Source organism: Lynx canadensis, chromosome B3 (assembly GCF_007474595.2).
Source record: "Lynx canadensis isolate LIC74 chromosome B3, mLynCan4.pri.v2, whole genome shotgun sequence".
Taxonomy (NCBI): Eukaryota; Metazoa; Chordata; class Mammalia; order Carnivora; family Felidae; genus Lynx; species Lynx canadensis.
The window spans coordinates 55,098,851-55,120,010 of NC_044308.2; the positions used below are offsets into that span (position 1 = coordinate 55,098,851).

At 38.0% G+C, this 21,160-nt stretch overlaps 1 protein-coding gene across 1 annotated transcript in view; it reads left to right on the top strand.

Annotated features, from left to right (window-relative positions):
- FBN1 (fibrillin 1) overlaps positions 1-21,160 on the top strand; it is a 232,954-nt gene that overhangs the window by 119,878 nt on the left and 91,916 nt on the right. Inside the window, exons 9-16 of the mRNA XM_030318235.1 lie at positions 2,331-2,489; positions 6,952-7,131; positions 7,782-7,922; positions 9,611-9,730; positions 12,581-12,706; positions 14,383-14,505; positions 17,716-17,838; positions 18,911-19,063. Of these exons, the coding sequence (XP_030174095.1) occupies positions 2,331-2,489; positions 6,952-7,131; positions 7,782-7,922; positions 9,611-9,730; positions 12,581-12,706; positions 14,383-14,505; positions 17,716-17,838; positions 18,911-19,063 (1,125 nt within the window). The remainder of the gene's footprint in view (positions 1-2,330; positions 2,490-6,951; positions 7,132-7,781; positions 7,923-9,610; positions 9,731-12,580; positions 12,707-14,382; positions 14,506-17,715; positions 17,839-18,910; positions 19,064-21,160) is intronic.

The following is a 21,160-nucleotide window of genomic DNA, read 5'->3' on the forward strand; positions in this document are numbered from 1 at the left end:
AAATATTGTAAATATGTGTATTTTTAACCAAAGCCCTCCTTGCAGAACAAGAAATCAGCCAAATGCTTATTGTATGTGCAGGTGCTGTTTGTAAATCAGAGATTGCCAACAACCCAGATATGGCTGGTAATTTTTTTTAGCTGCAACAGTCACCATTTTGATCAAGTCTCTAACCTACTGATATAACATCTAAGTCAGCCAGCAGGGCAGTAAAATAGTATCATAGTTAATGTGCAAACTAATAGACATTAGCCCATTAAGACTTTGCGATTGACAACTGTAGGTCCCAGTTTTGCCCCGAAAGATAGCCCACACTGAAAATTATATATACAAATTGTGGTCAAGTATTTATACTGGGTTTTGACCACCAAATTCATTTGAAACTGGGATATAAGCCAGTTTTGAACATTTCTTCCTATTCTTAACAGCGTTTGGTTTCCATGCCCCAAAAATTTACTAATCCCTGAGTATATAAATTATCAGTGGCTTTAAAGCAATGAAAAGTAGAAACTAGGAAGTTTTATTGCTCCTTCTTCATAGGGAAGGTGCCACCTGTAGCTTCACAGAGCTTATCTTGTCTGCCCTCCTCTCTCCGGCCATTTACCCTGGATCAGGCTGCAATGAAACTCGCTCTGCCTCTCTGTTGAGACTATTAGTCTGACTGCAGGTGTAGGAACTAGGGCCACAATACCTGCTAGTGGTTTTTTTTTTTTAAATGTTTATTTTTGAGAGAGAGAGAGAAAGAGGGAGAGAGACAGAGTGTGAGTCTGGGAGGGGCAGAGAGGCAGAGAGAGGGGGAGACACAGAATCTGAAGCAGCCCAGACTCGGAGCTGTCAGCACAGAACCCAACACAGGGCTCAAACTCAAGAACGGCGAGATCGTGACCTGAGCCAAAGACTGATGCCTAACCCACTGAGCCACCCTGGTGCCTCCCTGCTAAGTATTCAGTATTTTTCAGAAATAATCTTGTATTCTTTCAAGCTGATCCCTAATTTTATTTGATGGTTTGTCTAGGTTTTTTTTGTAGCCTTCTTCCTATGATGTTAATAATTTATATGTGTCTAAGTTAGCCTTCTTTTTTATTTTATTTTTAATTGATTTCTTGTAACCTTCAAGGTTTGATGGCTTTGTATTCTTAAGAATGATGTAGATGAAGACATTTATAGGTATGACCTTCTCTGATCAAACCTGAAGGTTAATATTTAGACCTACAGGAAACATAGTGGTGAAGTTTTAACTATAAAAAATTATTCATTTTATAAAAGCGTTTACCATTTAATTTCTTTAGATACCAAGCATATTTAAAATAGTATGTACTTTTTACAACTTTATTGTGTACGGATATCACTGTGCAGTGATTCACTTTTGTTAAAGGGAGGTTCATCCTCAAGGTGTTAGGTGGATCAAGATGTTCTATACTTAGCTGGCTGCCTCTATTTCACGGTGCTTCCTCACCGTGAATCACTTAGCTTTCTACTATGTCACAGGCTCCTTTTTGGTAGCCTAGACTTGTACTTCAGTGTGTCAATGTTGTCATGACAGTCAGACATGATGTAACCCAATAAAAGTGGTATAGAGAAATATGTCTTCCCGTGCTGCTTTGAGAAGATACCTTTCTGCCAAAAAAAAAAAAAAAAATCTTTCAAGAACCATTACATCTTATGGGACTAAGAACTTGGAATCATGTACATTTTGAACTTGTAAATAACCAGTGCCTTATAAAACCTGTTAAGGCCCCAGGACAAAAGGAAATCTTTATTAACAAGCATTGGATCTGACGGCAAAGTGGCTCACTCCTTTAAAAAAAAATCTCGCAAGTCTGACTCACGGTTTCAGTCTGAAAAATAAGAAAGATCTTTTAGAAATGTAGACTATAGTGCAGACTTCATGTTGTTTTAAAATAGATTTATATCAATATTTGCCTAAAGTGGCTCGAATTAAGTAGTTTGAAACCAAGGACAACACAGTCTCCCTTCAGTATAGAGACATGTCTTTATAACTAATTAACTGTCACTGCCAGTGATTTTCTTAGTCTCTCTTTTCCTATGGCACATATGGTTGTAATCATTCGTTCCCACCTTGGGGATGGAATGTGGGACATTGGCCAAGTGCACCAGCTCGCAGGGGCGAAAGGTGTGAGACGAAGAGAGTTCTGACTGAGTATTGTTCCCAAGCAGGGCTCACCGCTTCCCTCCCAGGAGGCAGGAGTGTCAGCGCATCCTGCCTGCCAGAGCCCAAGTGTGAAGCGTAGAGGTGTTGGAGGAGGAGAGGGGTGTTCCGAGTTCCATCCCAGTGATGTGTGCGTGGCTGTGCTTCTTTGTTCTCGCAGATGTACGCCCTGGATACTGCTACACGGCTCTGGCAAACGGGCGCTGTTCTAACCAACTGCCGCAGTCCATAACCAAAATGCAGTGCTGCTGCGATGTTGGCCGATGCTGGTCTCCAGGGGTCACTGTCGCCCCTGAGATGTGTCCCATCAGAGCAACAGGTAAGAGCCCTTCCAGTTATCTGCAGAGTATCCCCAGTTCTACCCCCACAAGCCCAGTGACAATGTGCATGATGCAGATCTAGTGGAAATCCAGGTAAGTGAAAAAGATTCCAGAAAATAAAAGAGACAATTCTCAGGGAAATTTCCCCGACAATGACTTGGGGGGAAAAATCGAGATCCATACAAATAATAATGTTTTCTGGTACTGCTTCTTCCTTAGCTTGCCTGTTACCGCTAAGTAGCAACCTTTTCAGAAGTACTTGTCCTCTCTTATTCTGTATTTCTTTTGGCTCTCAAATAGTCCTTAAAGCTCACTTGAATAAAACTCACTTCTTTCAGAGTCTTTCGGTGAGTTACTCTGGATACACGTTTCCTCCTTCCCTAACGTTTGACACTTTCCTCTTGCTTGTTGCCAATTCTTGTTGACTTTTTTTTCTCTTTGTAATACCTCTTTCATCTGTCATATTCCTTCCATTTCCACATAAAGCTCATTTTCTCTCGTCTGGACTATTGCAGTGGCCTCCTAACTTGTCTCTATGAAATCCACAGCTGCTGTATACATTTCCCAAAGCATAACTCATCTGAAGTTTGGTTAAAAAAATTATGGCTGGGGAAAATGTAGGAAAAGATGTCCAGAAAATTTTTCCCAGGATGAATTCAGGCAGTATCTAGTGGTCCAAATCACTCCATTTCTTAAAAATAAAATTTTACTACTTGGCAGAGAGCATCTCGTGTCCTCAAATCTGACCCCAGTTCATCTTTTAATTCTTATTCTTTATGGTAGCTTTACTTTCTAGTTAAGTTATACAATCAAGCTTTCCCTGAAGCCAGTCTGAAGATTTCTAAACTCAAATATTCTTTTTTTCCTAAAACTTCTCCTCAGTTGAGGTTCTTAGTCCCTACTTCCTATCTCTACTACTTTGCCTGTTAAATGCCGTCTTGTTTGTTAAGGATCCTAACATGATTCCCAATATGACCTAATTCTTCAATGTCCCGAGATAACCACAGCTGGAAATGCTGCCTTCTGTCTCTGTGTTCCAAGTTTTTACTGTTGCTATGGCACAAATCCCATCTACTCTGCTTTGTGCCAATTTGTGTTCATGTATTGCCTTTTTACTAGCTGATAAATCTCATTAGGAGGTCTCATTCATTATCATAGTCCCATATTCTTGCTGCTTTCATAACACTTCCACAATTTTTAGCAAAATCTTCCTCATAGGAGGCTTCCACGTAGAGTGAACAATTTATTAAGTGACCTCTTTCCCACCAGATTTAAGTAAGAACCAGGGTTATAGCTCCTTCCCAATCTGATTCCTGAATGTTGTGTTTGAATCAGAGCGTTTTAGCAGAGCAAATCAAGGTGGGGAAGGATAAACACAGAGTTAACGGATTATTGTAGAATGTTACACACAGAATGTAAATTTCCCATTATCATGGATTCTACACCTGCTCACAGACATACTCTAAAACTTCTCTTTATTGCTGAGAATTATATGTGTGGATTAAAGAAGCAATAAGAATCTTTCAATACATTTTAATGTATAACAAGTCGTATATTTTGTCTGATTTTCATACTGTCTTTGGACTAAAAATATAGCCCATTGTCCTTAGTGCACTAGGGGGAACATTTAGTAAGTTACTGTTTAGAAGAAGTACATGTTGTCCTACTAAGACACATGTCTTGGGTACCAGGAAAATCACTTTTTAAATATATATGTTAATTTAGGAATCAGCAGTACTGGTGAATATTCCTTTCTGTGCTGAGGCCTTGAAAAGAGGAGAGAGGGAAGGGCAGGTAGAGGTGCTTAAAAACCTACTTTGGGATACATGAGCAGAAGGTTCTGTTCCCCTGTGTGGCTTTGCAGGGAACTGCTCTCTCATATGTACCACTGAAATACCCCAAATCTAAGATAGGCCCAGGGAAAAGCAGACTGACAGAGAAAAGCTGATTTGCAAGTGGGTGTTTTGTTTGCTCCAACATTCTGGTAGCAATGCTATAGAGCTCTAGGCTCTTAACTTAAGGAGAGTGATGATGTATATATATATATATATATATATATATATATATATATATATACACATGTAGGATTATTTTAGACTGGTCAGCTTTTCACCTTGTTAAAAAAAAATCAGTAACATCTCCAGGTTACATGGAGATAGGAAAGATGGGTATCCGTTGAACAAAACGAGCTGCAGTTCGCTGATCCTGAATGTCAAAGGGGCTCATGGGAAAGTTAGGAAGTTGGACCCACTGGGAGGTTAAGATGAATTTTCCTACTCAGGTTAAGATGAATTTCATGGCATGCTTAAAGTCATATACTCACCTAATTAGCAGAGATCCTGATAAGCTATTCAACTTCTTTTATGCAAACCGTAAAAGACTAAAGAAAAAGGCTTGAATTGAAGCTTGGAAGAAAAATGAGTCCCTTAATGTAATTACTATCCAGTTAAATCCAACATGTAGTTAATGAATTTCTCTTCTGTGAATTTGCAGGGCTAGATTCAGAGTGGGAATTAGTTATGAGTTAGTTATTATTCTTGACTTCAAAGACTGGGCACAGTCTTAGTAGTAGAAATGTGGGGGGAAGCTGGTAGCTAGGAAATGATACGTGGCGCATCCATAGATCTATGAGAGGGATCACTGTGGTTTGTTAGGAGGGATTGTAGCCTCCTGGTTCAGGGAAGCATAAGCAGTATACAAATCCTTTCCAGATGCAGTCAAGTGCTACAGAATCTGTGGGTTAAAATTGCAGATAAACAATAATTAAATGCAGTAATAGAATTCTCTAAAAACGTAAACTTAACCTGAGTTGGAAATCTCATATGGGATTGAAGATATTTTAGTAAAGGACCAATAAATAACAACAGAGTACATTAGCCACTTGTAAATTGGCAGATTTTCCCATGAGGTTGAAACAGGAATGTAATTCCATAAGACCTATTACAGTGCCTTAGAATAAGTCAGATTTAGTCCATAAGGAAAAGACTGATATTAACCTAATTTCTGCTACTGGATAAAACTAGTATAATCAATGGGAGTATCCTTGTGTGGCAGTGATAATAAAATTGTTAACATTCTGGCAAAAGAGAGAGAAGAAAGAAATTAAAAAATCACATGGTTAATTTACATATAAAGGCTAACTATAACAAGATATGGCTATTTGTAGGAAACATGAAAATGTACTAGTAGTTAAGTAAATACATCCCTGGAAACCTGACTACTGTTTTAAAACACCTTTTGGGAAGCTCAGAAAAAAAAAAAAAAAGGGTCACAAATCTAACGAGGATTTATTCTGATAAAGACCTGGCATTGTGAGAAAGAGGAATACAGTGTATATGTGAAGTCAGAGGAAAATAGTTGATTAACTCAGGTATACTAGTTCAGGGAATCGTTATGCAGCATTAACACTGGACACACACATACCCCGCCCCCCCTCCCCCCACCCAGTATCCCTTCTGCCCTGTGGGGTGCTGCTGCTTCAACACTTTGTTGTCTTTTACAAATAGATATTCCTCAGGGCTCTCTGCACACACTTCTCTTCAGTTTCCACATCCATCCCTGGGGCTTTAAATACTACCTATCTACCGATAATTGCAAAACTTCTATCTAGCCCCTACTTCTTCTCTAGGCTTCAAACTCTCTTACACAGCTGCTGTGTGACAAATCTACTTGGATGTCTGACATCTCAAAATTCGTATGTTCAAATGGAACTTGGCCTCTATCCACCAAACCTGTTTCCATTGCAGTTTTCCCCATTTAGGTCAATGTCACCAACATCTACCCGTTTGCTAAACCAGAAGACTTATGTCATTCTTAATTTCCTGTTCCCTCCGCTCTAACATTTACTCCTTCATGAAGTACTACTCACTTATTTCTAAAATATGCTTCAAATCTGTTCACTTCTGTCCAGTCCCATCACTGCCTCCCATGTCCAGCCATTGTTTTCTTGCCCTTAGTCTTCTGTAACAGCCTTGCCTCCCTTTAGCACATTCTCCATGTGTCAGCAAGATCGATCTTCTGAAAATGTTCAGTTGATTACATCCCACATTAGTCTGAAGAGTTCCAGTGCCTTGCCATTTCACATAAAGTAAAATCCAGGCTTTTTAGCATGCTTTTTAGAGCTCTGTGGGGTCCATAAATGGGATGGAATGGAGAAGGTGGCATTTGATTCTTCCTTGAAGTGAACCGTGACATAGGTAAAGACTCCTTAAATTTTGGGAGAGGCATGTTGTACATACCCTGGGGGTTTGTTTTTAGTTTTGAATTACTGTTCCTAATAGTGACTATAGCTATTAAGATGGGAATGAAGCCAGTTGGCTTTTTCCCTTTTCTCCAATTGATCTATGTGGTTTTGCGATTGATTTTATTTAAAGCTGCTTTGAAACATAAAGGTGTCTTCCACGGGCCTATGAGGTACACTGCAGCTCAGCTTTTGTGTTCTGTTGTGTCATGCTTTTCCAGAGGATTTCAACAAGCTGTGCTCCATCCCTTTGGTAATTCCTGAGAGACCAGGATATCCTTCCCCACCCCTTGGCCCCATTCCTCCAGTTCACCCTGTTCCTCCTGGCTATCCTCCTGGACCTCCAGTACCAGTCCCTCGACCACCAGTGGAATATCCATACCCATCTCGGGAACCACCAAGTAAGGAGTCAAAAGTCATCTGGTTATTTTTCTTACATTAACCAAGTTAACTTTTTTGTTGTTTTTAGTGCTGATTTGGTCATTAAATTAGCATGTCAATTCTTAGATTTACTGTTTGGTTTATAGAGTGTTGTATGTAAGTCTCTTAATATGCCTATTTCATAGAGAAAAATAGCTTTCATCATCCTGATTAATATCCTTTTGTTATTGATGTTTTGAGTCAACTGTAGGACAGTTAGTTAGCTAGTTATGGGAGAGATTTACATCTGATTCACAGGGTGAAGTCATAGAGGAGGTTCATTGATAGAGGAGGTATATACAATGAGTTTTATATAATGCAAAGCAGCTTTGCAAGTAATTTCCAAGAACTGTTTGCCTTTGTCATTTACCCAAACTGGAGGCTTGAGAGTGAGGCAGAAAAGAGGTAGAGGTAGAGAGAAGTAGGCTACTGTGAGGCTGCAGGACCTGGCTACAGGTGATCTCTGTAAGCGGACATGGAAATATGGTTTATTTGCCCCAGATGATCTTTGCCCAAAGAGTGTTTCCTTCCTTTATGTTTTAGCATCTTGCTCATTGTTAGTGGGTTAGGTGCTGATTAAAGATGTCCTAGTTATAAATGATTTCAATAGGGTTTCATGTTATTCCTTTAGGGGTGCTGCCAGTCAATGTCACTGATTACTGCCAGTTGTTTCGCTATCTCTGTCAAAATGGACGCTGCATTCCAACTCCTGGGAGCTACCGGTGTGAGTGCAACAAAGGATTCCAGCTGGACCTCCGCGGGGAGTGCATTGGTATGTGATACATATGGTTAGGTCTGCTCCGAGAGGCTATCACAATTCTGTCCCATGACTATATGGGTTTCCTGTGGCAGCTGTAACAAATCAGCTCCAAGTCAGTGGCTTAAAATGTAGTTCTGTATGTTAGGAGTCCAACAGAGGACTAAAATAACTGGGCTAAAATCAAGATGTCGGCAAGGCTGTGTTCCTTTTGTAAAGAATCCATTTCTTTGCCTTTTCCAGCTTCTAGAGGCCATCTGTGTTCCTTAGATGATGGTCCCCTCCTCTATAAAGCCAGTGATCTAGCATCTTCACATCTTGAATTCTCTTCTAATTCCCTCTTCTGCTTTTAAGAACCTTTGTGATTACACAGGGACCATCTGTACAACCCAGGAGGCTCCCCCATCTCGAGATCTGCTGATTAGCAACCTTGATTCCCCTTTGCCATGTAGCATATTCAGAGGTCTGGAGATTAGGACATGAACATATTTGGGGAGGGGTACTATTCCGCCAACTATAGGGACTTTTAACCTTCGTCATAAAATATGTTGAAGTCATTGCTGGTAGCTTCATATTAAGCCATCTCATCAAAAGTCTGACCATTAAAATAAAGCATTAAAACTGTCCCCAAATTATAAAATTTTGCACATTTTACTAACTTAAATGGATATAACTCACCAATTGTCTCTAAAACTGAAAAGTCGTTAAAACTGAAAAGAAACTTTGAGTTGTTGACAAGTCATTTAAGCCAGCAAAAGGAGGAAATGTAACAAAAGAATAATTCATTTGTGAGATTGGAAAAGAGCACCCAATTGCCATCTAATTTTTAAAAATAAGTCCCTTTCTTAGTTCTGTTATAAAGTCCAATTCTATCATTATGAATCAGGCAGAAATAAGGAGTTCTTAGTTTCTCACATTGTGTAGTTTCCTGGTGACATTAATGCCCCTTCTAGCAACACACTAGGAGAGAGTCATTCAGTCCATAGAAGTCATCCAGAACTGGGTGGAAGAGGGGACACGTAGCCCCCCGTGGTGGGGGGGAGGGGACACACCTGCGGCAAAAAACTTGTGACTCTGGGTGAGTGGGTGGGTTATCTTCCAAAAACCTTAGTTTCCTCATCTTTACAAATAGGGGGATATAAACCAGTTCACTGTTAAATATACTGATAGTTCTAAACAACTGTAAAACTAGTGGGAGCCTCTCTGGGTTGGGAGGTGGACTCTGGTCAGTGAGAACAGCTCTTTAAATGGTGTGTTTCACGTCTTGTTCTAATGTTCTCAGTGGAATTCAACAAGAGATGCTTAGATAAGGTGAGACCCCCTTTTGACTGAAAAATAGAGCTTCAGGAGATACTCAGAATTCTGCCTAGAAGCCATTTCTGAAATGTTAGTCTGTTTAATTCCCTTAGGCCAAACTCAAGGAAGAGAAAATGTTTATTAGCTTGGAGTGTTGAGTTGCTACGTGTTTGGCATTTTCCTCTGAAAAATGACACAGGAAAATAATACACTTTTAACTGCTCAACCGGTTTTCAAGTGGCTTGTGACATGATACATTGTAGTAGAAAGAAAAAAGATCCTTTTCATTATGCTATTTATTTCTGAAAAGGAAAGTGTTTTAACATGTAAAGGAAACCAATAAAATGGTCTTAAAGTTGTGAGTTATTGCTCTCTAATTTCTTACTGAAATATACTGTATTTTGCAGATGTTGATGAATGTGAGAAAAACCCTTGTGCTGGTGGAGAGTGTATTAATAACCAGGGCTCATATACCTGTCAGTGCCGGCCTGGCTATCAGAGCACACTCACCCGGACAGAGTGCCGAGGTATGGTCCTAGCTTGGAACATGCTAAGTTAAGGGGACATATATGCTAAATAAAAGGTTTGCTTCGAAGGAATTTAACAGAGTTTGAATAACCCTGGCCAGGAGAGGCTAATAGGCTTGTTGCCTTTTGCACTCAACTCCAGATATTGTCACTCAGAAGGATAGCGTCATAAAATCTGGTGGAGATCCAAATCATTTTAAAAGATGCATCTGTTCCTGTGGGCATATCTTATTTTCACTACTTTTTTGCCTCATCACTATTGCCTCTTAAATTTTAATCTGAGAGCTAGGGAATGGGGTTGTCCTTTGCTGACACAAAAGCTGAGGAAAGTTTCAGGTGAAATTGTATGTGACTGATTTCTTAATGGAACGATCTAAAGTATAAGGAAGGAGTCTGTGACTTCTTGCTTCTTATTCATGTGGTCAGCAGCAGCATTGCCTGGAAGCTGATTGGAAATACAGAATCTCAGGTCTGACCTCAGACCTACTAAATCAGAATCAGTTTTTTTTACAAGATCCCCCAGTGATCCATAAGCACTTTAAAGTTTGGGAAGCACTGCTGTAAGTGTTTGTTCACAAAATTTTCCCTTCAGGTTTGTTAATTTATTATGTCATCCTATATGCCTTTTATTGGATGACTGATACACTGTTTCTGCAACAGAAACAAGTAAGATGTTCTTTCAACCCTCAGGAAACTCAAATATCTATGTCTGTATAAATTTGGCACTGAATGAGGTATTTCACTGGTCACTAAAGCCAGATAAAAGGAAGAGAATTCTGTGTTAAAATTAAATACAAGGAAAGGTCAGAAGGTTTGTATCAGTTAAAAAAAATTGCCAGCCATTAGTAAGAGTTAGTTTTATTTGTCTTTTTTTTTTTTTTAAGTAAAATCTCTTCACCTGAGTTAAAGTCATACAGTTTTTATTTTTATCGGTGACTGGTTTCAGGATCTTTGATTGTGATTCAGGCTTAGAGATTTCTTGCCATTGGTATATTTTAATACACTACCTGTAAATGGCAGTTTAGAGCAGAAGAAACCAGAGCACAGCATGTCCACCTGCTAGTATTTCTATTAGTGGCCTACTTAATGAATATAGATAAGGATAGTTTGAATATTTAACAGAATATTTAATATGCTAAATAATTAGCGTGTACAGTGTACTAGGCATTTTGCAATATAGAGTATAAACTGAAACCAATATCTAGAAGACTGCACTATGAAATAAGCAAAGAGAAAAGATTATTGAGAGCACTCAGCTGGGGCAAGGGCCAGCTGGAGTAGATGAGTGGTGTTATCACTCTGAGACTTAATTTACTAGAGACTGAGGATTACCTAAAAGCCTCAAACACTGTCTTCCTCAAGAGCCTAGTGCTAAGCTTATCTCAAACATAAGAAGTTGATGACATACTCACATTTTGGGGTAGATGTAAGTTGCCACAAAACAGAAAGACTGTGTACTTAGCTGAGGAGAAGTACATGACAGACTGAAGAGAAGGGGGCGGAAGAGACGGAACTATGGTAGAGAACTTTTAATGGCAAGCTTTCAGTTGATCTTGTGAGGCAGTGGGGAGCCCAGTGGTGTTCTGATAATAGTGAGGAGAGAAAATGCCGAACTCTGTATGCTGTTTATTTTATCCTTGGGCTTCAAAAGATTATAGAACCCTAAAAAATTCTGCTCAAGAGTATGTGGCTTTTACTATTTTTTGGAGTGCGGAGCAAGTCAGATTTTTGCAAGGATTAAGAAATAAATGAGAGAGAAAAAGAGCGTAGGTTGTTGGCACAAAGATCAGACAGAAGAAAAGCCCAGACTGCCTCAGCTAGTCCAATGACTCGTGTGGAAACCACGGCTGGATCTGCCCAGAAAGAAAGTGCGTCTGAGGGTCAACCACAAGACAGCGTGCAGACGCAGGGTAGACAGAGTAAGCAATATGCCATGAATGCACATTCTTGTCGTCCAGAGGATGTTTAGGGTGCTTATGCGTAGGCACATGTGACCTCAACTCTGCACAGATAGTTCGGCCCCAGTCCTCTATTACACAGTTCCCTGGTATCTGTCTTCTGGGGAATAAGCCTGGCAAAGATTATATGCTCTGGAGACAAGGCAGTGTGTATTCATCCTCCTTGGTGTTCCTCCAGGTATCTAGCCTAGAAACTGAGGGGAACAGATAATCCAGCGCACCGTGTTGTCCAATTTGAATTAATCATTAATCTTTAAGTGAGCGATCAGATATAGGTTATTCGAGTTATTGTCCTTTTTAACACTTGCATATCAAGCTCCATTGTTTACTTTGGTGTAATATGAAACACAACACAAAGAAGGAGAGGTGCCCTCATATTTTATTTCCTATAAATGCTTATAAGGTTATAAAAGAAACTAAAAATATATAAACAAGAAAACTATACTTGGACCAGGACTGCCATAAGAAAGGTAAACATTTCAGTCATGTGATTGCTGGTTTTCAGATGGAATGACTTTTTTTTTTTTAATAGGACTTTTGTTTTATTGTTCTGATGTAGCTATGAGATCTGCCTTTTTGAGCATGTGTTGAAAGATGCCAGCCAAAGTTTAATACAAATGATGATATATACTGGCTCATTGAACTAGCTAGGAAAATGGTGAAGACAAATTTTGTATATACGACTGAGATTTAAGGGGTCTAATTAGAATTTAGAGTTAGATCAAATGCTATTATGTTGGCAGTCTTTCTGTCACGTCTTGCAAACTCTAATTAATCATTTTAATATTGGATATCAAGTTTGGAGATGGGTTTGGAATGGAGGGAGGGAGAAATAAAATAATTTTGAGTCCGCCAAGTGAAGCTGTTTCTTCTGTTTTAACTTTAATCTTAGACATCGATGAATGTTTGCAGAATGGCCGTATCTGTAATAACGGACGTTGCATCAACACAGATGGCAGTTTCCATTGTGTGTGTAATGCGGGCTTTCATGTTACACGCGATGGGAAGAACTGTGAAGGTAATACCAGTATGACAGTAAGAGCGGTGTAATAATATGAATCCCCATTTTCCATTGCAGTTCCAATCAGAAGTCTCTAACAAGACCAAGCCAAACATTGAGTGAAAGGTCAAAGCAGCAAATATATTTCACAGATCGTTATGGGGGAGACAAGCATAATTTTCAACAATATTCGTACTTTTAATTACATTTCTGTGAGTCAAATAACATATCAAATATATAAGGAGAGCTTGTCCTTGAGAGATCGATCCCTAGTGATAATAAAACTTCTATAGCATAAATCGTTACTTCCTAATTTTATACAATCAGAATTTGTACATGGGTTTTTTTAATAGGACACACCTAACCTCATATATTTCTTTTTTCTAATTGAAGTATAGTTCATATAGGCCATATATTTTTTGTCATTTATAGTCTCTGTGTTTGAAGTGTCTGTCTAGTAATAAAATACTATTAAGAACCTGAAAATGTAAAATTTGTATGAAACATTGACTACTGAAAACCAGCTATATTGCCTCTTGAATTAATCACCTCATTTGAATTGGGCTGTTTCAAACATTTTGTCTTTTTCCCCTGCCACTTTTTTTTTGAATTGAAAATATGAACATTATTGATGAGTTTCCACTACTTAGACCTTTAGCAAAAAATGAAGAATGCTTCTTATCGTCTTTCCCAACATCTTTGGGAAAGATCCCAAGAATCTATTCATACATTAAAAGAATTTCAAAATTGTTCTTAGAAACATTTTTGGCAGAATATTATCTCAGTGATTCAACTCAAAGACTTAATGCCAGAATTCTCGGTTGGGATAGAATCCTGTTTAAAAAAGAGAAAAAAAAATCATAAATTACATTGGCCTGACTAAAGCCTGTAAGTGAAAACACACCATGTCTAGAAGAGCAAGTACCTCCCCCAAGACAGCTGTAGTATTAAATAAAATAACATTTTGATTAATTTAAAGAAATAACCTTATGATCAACAAATCCTAAAGGTTAACTAACATAGCTATACTCCATAGTCGAGTCTTGTATTTTAAAAATACATTTTTTTCTTACCTCTATTTAAAACTGCTTCAGACTTTAAGCTGTCTTCTGGTTTCTGTTGTATAAGAAATCAGGAGATGAACAAAATATATTTCAAGTTCCATCATTCTTAGTTTTGCTTTTTGTTTTTATTTTTCAATATATTAGAATTAGTATCTCTGAAGTAAATATAGCCATAAGATTGTTAATACACTTTTTAGTTTGTAAACTGATATTTTTAAAAAAAGTCTTGGTAGCTTCCATTGAGTCAAATTCATATATATATATATATATATATATATATACACACACATATATATATATACACACACACATACATACATGAAGTTTTATATATATTATTATATATGAATTTCAAATCTATGTACATGTATATGTGTATACATTCAGTATGTATATAGTATGTCAGAAAATAAATTTAGCCCTATAATTTGCATGAATATGTCAAAAATTGAGAACTTAAGAATACGTATTTTACATGGCCCTTCTTGTATGCCATAAAGAAAATTAGCCTTAGACTACAATAACAAAAAACAAAAGAAATGTGAAGGAAAAGAATTCTATTGATTCAGGTTGGCTTCTGTAAGCTTACTCTTCTGGTCATAAGAAAATGCATCCTCTGTATTTTTTCAGATATGGATGAATGCAGCATAAGGAACATGTGCCTTAATGGAATGTGTATCAATGAAGATGGCAGTTTTAAATGTATTTGCAAACCTGGGTTTCAGCTGGCATCAGATGGGCGTTATTGCAAAGGTTTGTGCTGTAAATCATATCCTTCTCCTGCTTTTTTTCCTTTCTATATTGCTTAGAGGTACCACTTTTCCTTCTTGATTCTTCCCATTTAAAGTATTCCTAATTCTGGCTTGAGAAACCTAAGTGGACATCCTTCTTAAGTCCAGCCATCCAGAGAGCTATAGTTTATGCTTAAGATGGCTGTTCTTATTTCAGAAAGGGTATTTGAGATCTTCCAAAGGAACCTGAAAGGCTACACTGCAAATGAATGAGAAGCTGAATTAACAGTAGGTCCACCAACAAATATGAGCAACCTTGTAAATAAGCTGAGTTATTCTTCTAACTTGGAGTTGGGAAATAAATGGTAATTAAGTTTTTCGATGGCTGTCATTTGCCACCTCTTACACAACTTCACCTGAACACAATAATGTATACTCTTATTGCATTGATCTCTTCTCCATAGTTTCTTTCAGATTATCTTAAGAAACAGAAAGTTTTTGATGGACGACTTATTTAGGTGTTATCAAGTCACATACGCATAAAGGGAAATAGAATTAAGCAGAAGAAATAAACTAAAACAAAGAGCCATTGTTTAGCTCGGTAGCTCTTGAAATAATCTCATTGCTCTAGGTATGGAAACAAAAATGAAGATTTTTAAAAAAAATTTTTTAACGTTTATTCATTTTTGAGAGACAGAGACAGAGCGTGAGTGGGGGAAGGGCAGAGAGAGAGGGAGACACAGAATCCGAAGCAGACTCTAGGCTCTGAGCTGTCAGCACAGAGTCCAACGTGGGGCTCAAACTCACAAACTGCGAGATCATGACTTGAGCCGAAGTCGGATGCTCAACGAACTGAGCCACTCCGGTGCCCCACAAAAATGAAGATTTTTATTTGTACTATTGAAAATTCAGGTTCTAAGAAGAGTCATCAAAATAAATTTGTGCTTAGTGTCTCTTGCCTTACATGGTCAGGGATGAGTTATCATTGCACTTGGGTCCAAGATCCACATTGAAACCATACTTCTCAAGGAACCTTGTATCCAAACATCCAGAAAATCTGTGAACATGCTGCACTCAAAGCCTTCAGCTCATAGTTTCAGGTGGAGAAGTGCTGAGTGTCGAACTATTCAAGATTGAGAAAGCAGATAAAGTCCTATGATGCCTCTTCTCCAGATTCCTCTGGTAGACAGACAGCTTTGGTAAAGGTGTTATGGAAGAAAGCCTTGTATTAAGTCGTTGGCAAGATGTGCATTTTCCCTAGGCTTAAAAGAGCTTCTATCCCTTGGTTGTTTACCTACATTCTCCATGACCTTCACCTCAGTGGTTCTTAATATTGTGCAAATCTGTCTTCATAGCAAGAGAAAACATTTGAATTTTTAAAATTTGAAATGGGAAATAGGTTTCTGTACTTTTGAGCCTTGTGCTGTGAGGAACATATAGTTTGGAAGACAAGACCAACACGTAGAAATATTCTACAATGTAAAACAGAATACAACAAAGTGCCAAATTGTGCAGATTAAGTGCTGTACAAGTGAAAAAGAAAGGGGAAGGGAATGGTTGCTGGAATATTTGGAATTAGGCTTCCAAACAAAATAACAGAAGGAAATGTGAAAGCCCCTTTGTGTGAAGACCTTTTACAAGAACACATACTCCTTTTGCTAATCCACAGAGCACACTAAAATGTATTTTCAGTGCCTATAGGCTGCCAGTGACCCCGGCCACAACTTCTCAGTATGAGGTATGGCCAATAGATAATGCTGATGTAATTATTTCAGAAGACACTATGACTTCATAGATGAAACTAGGTTTTGCAAATGTTTGCAACCAGTAAAGTATTTGGAATATTCAAACTAGAAATAGAAACTAGAATAAAGAAAAAAGAAAGAAATTTCTTGTATGGTGAATTTCTTCTTTTCTGTAGCTTTTCTCTTGACATCATTGGATAAGATTTTCTCTTAGAGCTGAGTATTTAGTTCTGAGGCCACAAAGATGTGACTATCCAAATCTAGAATAAACAATGCTAATTTAATCTCTACAGTTAACTAATCTGATGAACAGCATGTCCTCCCCAATCACTGAAAGTTTGGGCCACAGACCCTCTCGGTCCATGTAACATCTGTTGTCCTCATTAAAAAGCCTTTGTGTCACTTTGCAGGCTATAGCTGTCACCTTTTTACTGTAGATCTCAGCTTGAACAAAAAGGTGACCTGAATAACTGAACCAATTCGATTTCATGTATTTAAATATAACTGCTGTTTTAAAACACAATCTGTACACGGAATCTTGGACCATCTGAATATATCTTGTGCCAAATAACACAAGCTAAGTAAAATGTAGAGGTGTTTCAGTCTCAATTTGCCTTTTTAAGGTCAGAAAAAAGGAAATAGTTACATACACTAGCTGTATATTATAAAAGGAGTTGTTCTAAATGACTTACTTCTACGTGTTACATGTTTTCCAAAACACAATTTTGGTACCACTTCTACTTCCCCATATTAAAGGGGAAAAATCTTTGCTATTATTAGTATGTGCCCAATAAAGTATTTTACCATACCTCCCTAAATATATACATATGATACTATAATATATTTGTAATACTTAGAAAGATTTTTCTCTGCTGAGCTCCAATGGCTTAGTGCTATTGTTGGCCAGAAATGGCCACCAAAATCTTCTATATTCCTTTTCTGTTTCTTTTCTGTAGTGTTCCATCAGGGTTTTAGTTCTGTATCTCTTAATGCCATGCTAGTCATTTCAGAGTGCTAAGATGTGAGTGTTACTGGAATGGACGCCAGTCTGAGTGTTGGATGCTAAACAGAGAAGCTTCCTGCCCAGGTCAAAGTTGCAGTCCATTATCAAGCCAGATTTCTGACAGTCCTAGAAGAACTGCCATGTGAAACGTTCCACCAGGACCTTTGTCTTTTAGCTTCACTTTCCTCCTTTCTTCAATTCTGTTTTTGCCTTTGTGATTCTTATTTTGGATTTAAAAAAATCTCAGAGTATTGTTGAAATGGCTTTTCCTGTGGTTAAAAAAAAAAAGCTCACATAGTCGGTGTCAATTTTTGTTACTGTTCTTTCAAAGGGCAATGAAATGCATCTCACTGAGCTTTTATTGTTGGTGCTGCATGTAATTTTCTATCTTCCCCATTTTCAAGTGTTGTAAAAGAATTGTAGACATGTTGTGGTTTCATGTAAATGTCACTCCATTTTTAATAAGTGCTTTTCCCCACCACAGACATTAATGAGTGTGAAACACCTGGCATCTGCATGAATGGACGCTGCGTCAATACTGATGGCTCCTACAGATGTGAATGCTTTCCTGGACTGGCCGTGGGTCTGGATGGGCGTGTGTGTGTTGGTAAGATAACGCCATGACTAGATGGATGGTAGAGATCCACCCTCCGTGGACCAATAAATCCCACCAATGACAAATGCACTCTACTGTAACAGATATGACATAATTAATACTTGTGGGGGAACACGCCAACAATATCAGTTTTCTTCTTGCATAAGCTGGATATTAATTTAGGAGATAGAAAGATGAACTGACATAAATGAAAACCAGGGGAGTCCCCACCTCTCCTTCCCCCTTTTCTTTTCTAATCATGTAGACGTCCCCAATTTTCTCCAACCTTCCATTGTTGACAGCAGTCTTTGAAATTGGCCTATATATGCTCATTATCTCGTAGTGAACATTTTCAGGTAGAGAATTAAATGTCCTAAGGGAAGTATAGAATACAAAGGAGGATATGGATAATCAGGAAATTTATGTAATATTTTTGTGCAGCTTTATAAAAAGTTTGAAATTTATTGAGAAATAGATATGAATTTTACCCAAATTATTTTTAAGAATGGCAGTCAGTAAACCCTTTGAATTGGGAGAGAATTGGGCATAGCTGGAACCTCCCTCCCTGTTGGTAAAGATGACACTACTTAGTAAGCCAATGTCCAGAGATTTGTATAATGAACCTTCTATAGATTAAAGTTCCTCCGTTTTGAAAGTACATTTAATTCAAACATTCAATAATTGCATGTTTATTTTGAGGTAGACCACACTTCTAATAAAGATCTTATTTATCATAAGGGGAGTCACTGGTCACCCATCATTAACTTAACCTGTATTAAGCTCCTTCTCTGTGCAGGTCTAGGGAAGACAGGAATGAATGAGATATAATCTCAGCACTTAAGAGTCTCACAGTTGGGTACACCATGATAGTCCCTAGAAAACTGAAAGAGTCTGACAACTGGTTTCCAGTGCTTGGAAGCTGAATGCAGTTTGTGTGGGTTTGTCTCTTTCTGTTGAGACCTAAGACCAGAGGCATTTTCTGTGCGTTAGAACAGGGACGATGGCTAAATAAAGCCAGCTTCAACTTTGACCTGGGGGGTTATTGGAAGCGATAGTGTGATGACAGATGCCTCTTCCTGTTTAGACACACACATGCGGAGCACATGCTACGGTGGATACAAGAGAGGCCAGTGTGTCAAACCCTTGTTTGGTGCCGTTACTAAATCTGAATGCTGCTGTGCCAGCACTGAGTATGCATTTGGGGAACCTTGCCAACCGTGTCCTGCGCAGAATTCAGGTATGTGGTATCATGGAGATGCCCCCATCCTGCCAGCCTTCTGCCACCATCTGCAGTCTTTGCATTTATGGCAGTCACGGAGAGAGATTATGTTATGCTCTCCAGATACATCACATACCTTCCTGGGGTCTTGACAGGGCTACTCAGGGTCTGATCACACATTATTCACCCAATCCTAATGGTCATTGGGAACAGGCAGCACGTTTGGAACCCCCATCCCAACCCCTCCACCTTAATAATACTCATGCTCTTTGGAATTCATGCAACTTGCCTTGTTTTCTAAAGTAGTTTCATAATGTTTGCATTTTGCAGGAACTATTATAAAAGCAGAATTTTACAGAGTGTAAAAGTAAATAATTTTCAGATTACCTGAATATTTCCAACTTTTTTCCAAAAGGCCATGTGTGAATTTTGTTCAAATCCCTCATGTTGATTTAGGTGTGCCTTTCCTAAATGATTTTATTCAACCCTAGGGAAAAAGTATTTTTCTCAATTTGAAGTGACACGGCATAATGAAAAGAAAACTGGTTGGTGACTCAGAATTCTCCCCATCCACAGGCAGACAAATTGCTTAACTGGGGGGTTTAGTTCTTTGTAGATTTTTATTTATTTAGGAATTTTTCTCACCTACTTTCAAAAGGATTTAAGATAGCTTGCAATAGTATGCAGAATTGTAAAGTAGAATAATATCGAAATGGATTCTTAGTTTCTTCATCTACAAAATGAATTATTTTAGGTAATCCAGAAGATCCTTTCCGGTTGTAAATTATTTTTATTTATAAGGCAAAAATAGTTTATTGAAACTAAAGCAATAAACTGTCAACACTTGGACATAATTTTAAGGTAGCTTGACATTTACTTTTAATGTCCTAAAATAAAGGTAGATCTAATACTGAAAACAAATAGCTTTGATTGGTTGGTTTACATCTAAGATCCAGTTAGTTCATTTCTGACCTATATATAGTCAATTAAAGATTAACTCACAATATTTAAACATCTGCCATTTTGAAAGTGATATTTGAAATTAGGGAGTTAGAAGAAATTAAAATATGAGAAGTTAAAGAATGTTAACTGGAAAACTTTAAAAGAAATGGGTAAGGCCAGTTACGAAATAAAGCTTTATTCTGGCCGATTACATCACAGAGTACCATTTTATATGTGATTAGCAATTAGTTCAATTCATGCCTACGATAATAATACTTCAATTATATAGCATAAAATATAATTCTATCTAACAAACATCCCTGTAACTTTATAGTTGTATATCATTAATACTACCCTGCTTGCTGTATGTTACTTTAACTTTTCAAAGTACTTTTCTTACATACTTGGAATTTATAAGATAGACGAGTATCACGAAAACTGGTTTACAGGGGTATAGGTGATTTGTTCCTATCTTCAATATGTGGAAGAACCAAACTTAGAATCTAGGACCCTTGGTGCATACAGTTCTTTGTTTTTACATTTTCCTCTGGACTAAGTACATCTCCAAAGAATTCTTATGATACCTAGGAAAATGAAGTAATCTTATAAAAGATGACTAAAAGAGACCAGATTTCTTTAAGAAGTAAAGCTTAAGATGAGTTAAACTTGAAGCCCAGCACCACTAGCTTCTGTTTTCTGTTTCAACACACTTGCACAGAAGAGGTCCACATGTGGAAGTGGTTTCGTTCAGTTTGGTTTCTCCACGTCTTTGGTAGATGAAAATGTCAAATCATGAAGGACCTAAGTGGACAGTATCCCTCATTTCAAGAGAGAGGGGAGATTTTAAAAGGTACTGAAAATATTCAGAAGATTCCTTCTTTAGTCAATTTAATGAGAAACTCCAACCTCATCACATCTAACGTCCATCTTTGTGCTCTGGAAGAAAGCCAAGTAAGGCTCTATATTAAGATATTTCTCACTGACTGCTGAATATTTACTCCTCACAGGGATCAGTCAGTTAAACCCAGAGAAGTGGAAGTTTGGGAATTTTCTCATATGTCCCCATACCAGTGCCTCCATAGCACAACACTGAGTTAGCTCTGCAACACCTATCATTTATGAAATGCATGAGCCGTGCCAGGAGCTGTGTTCAACACCTTACATGTTCTCCTA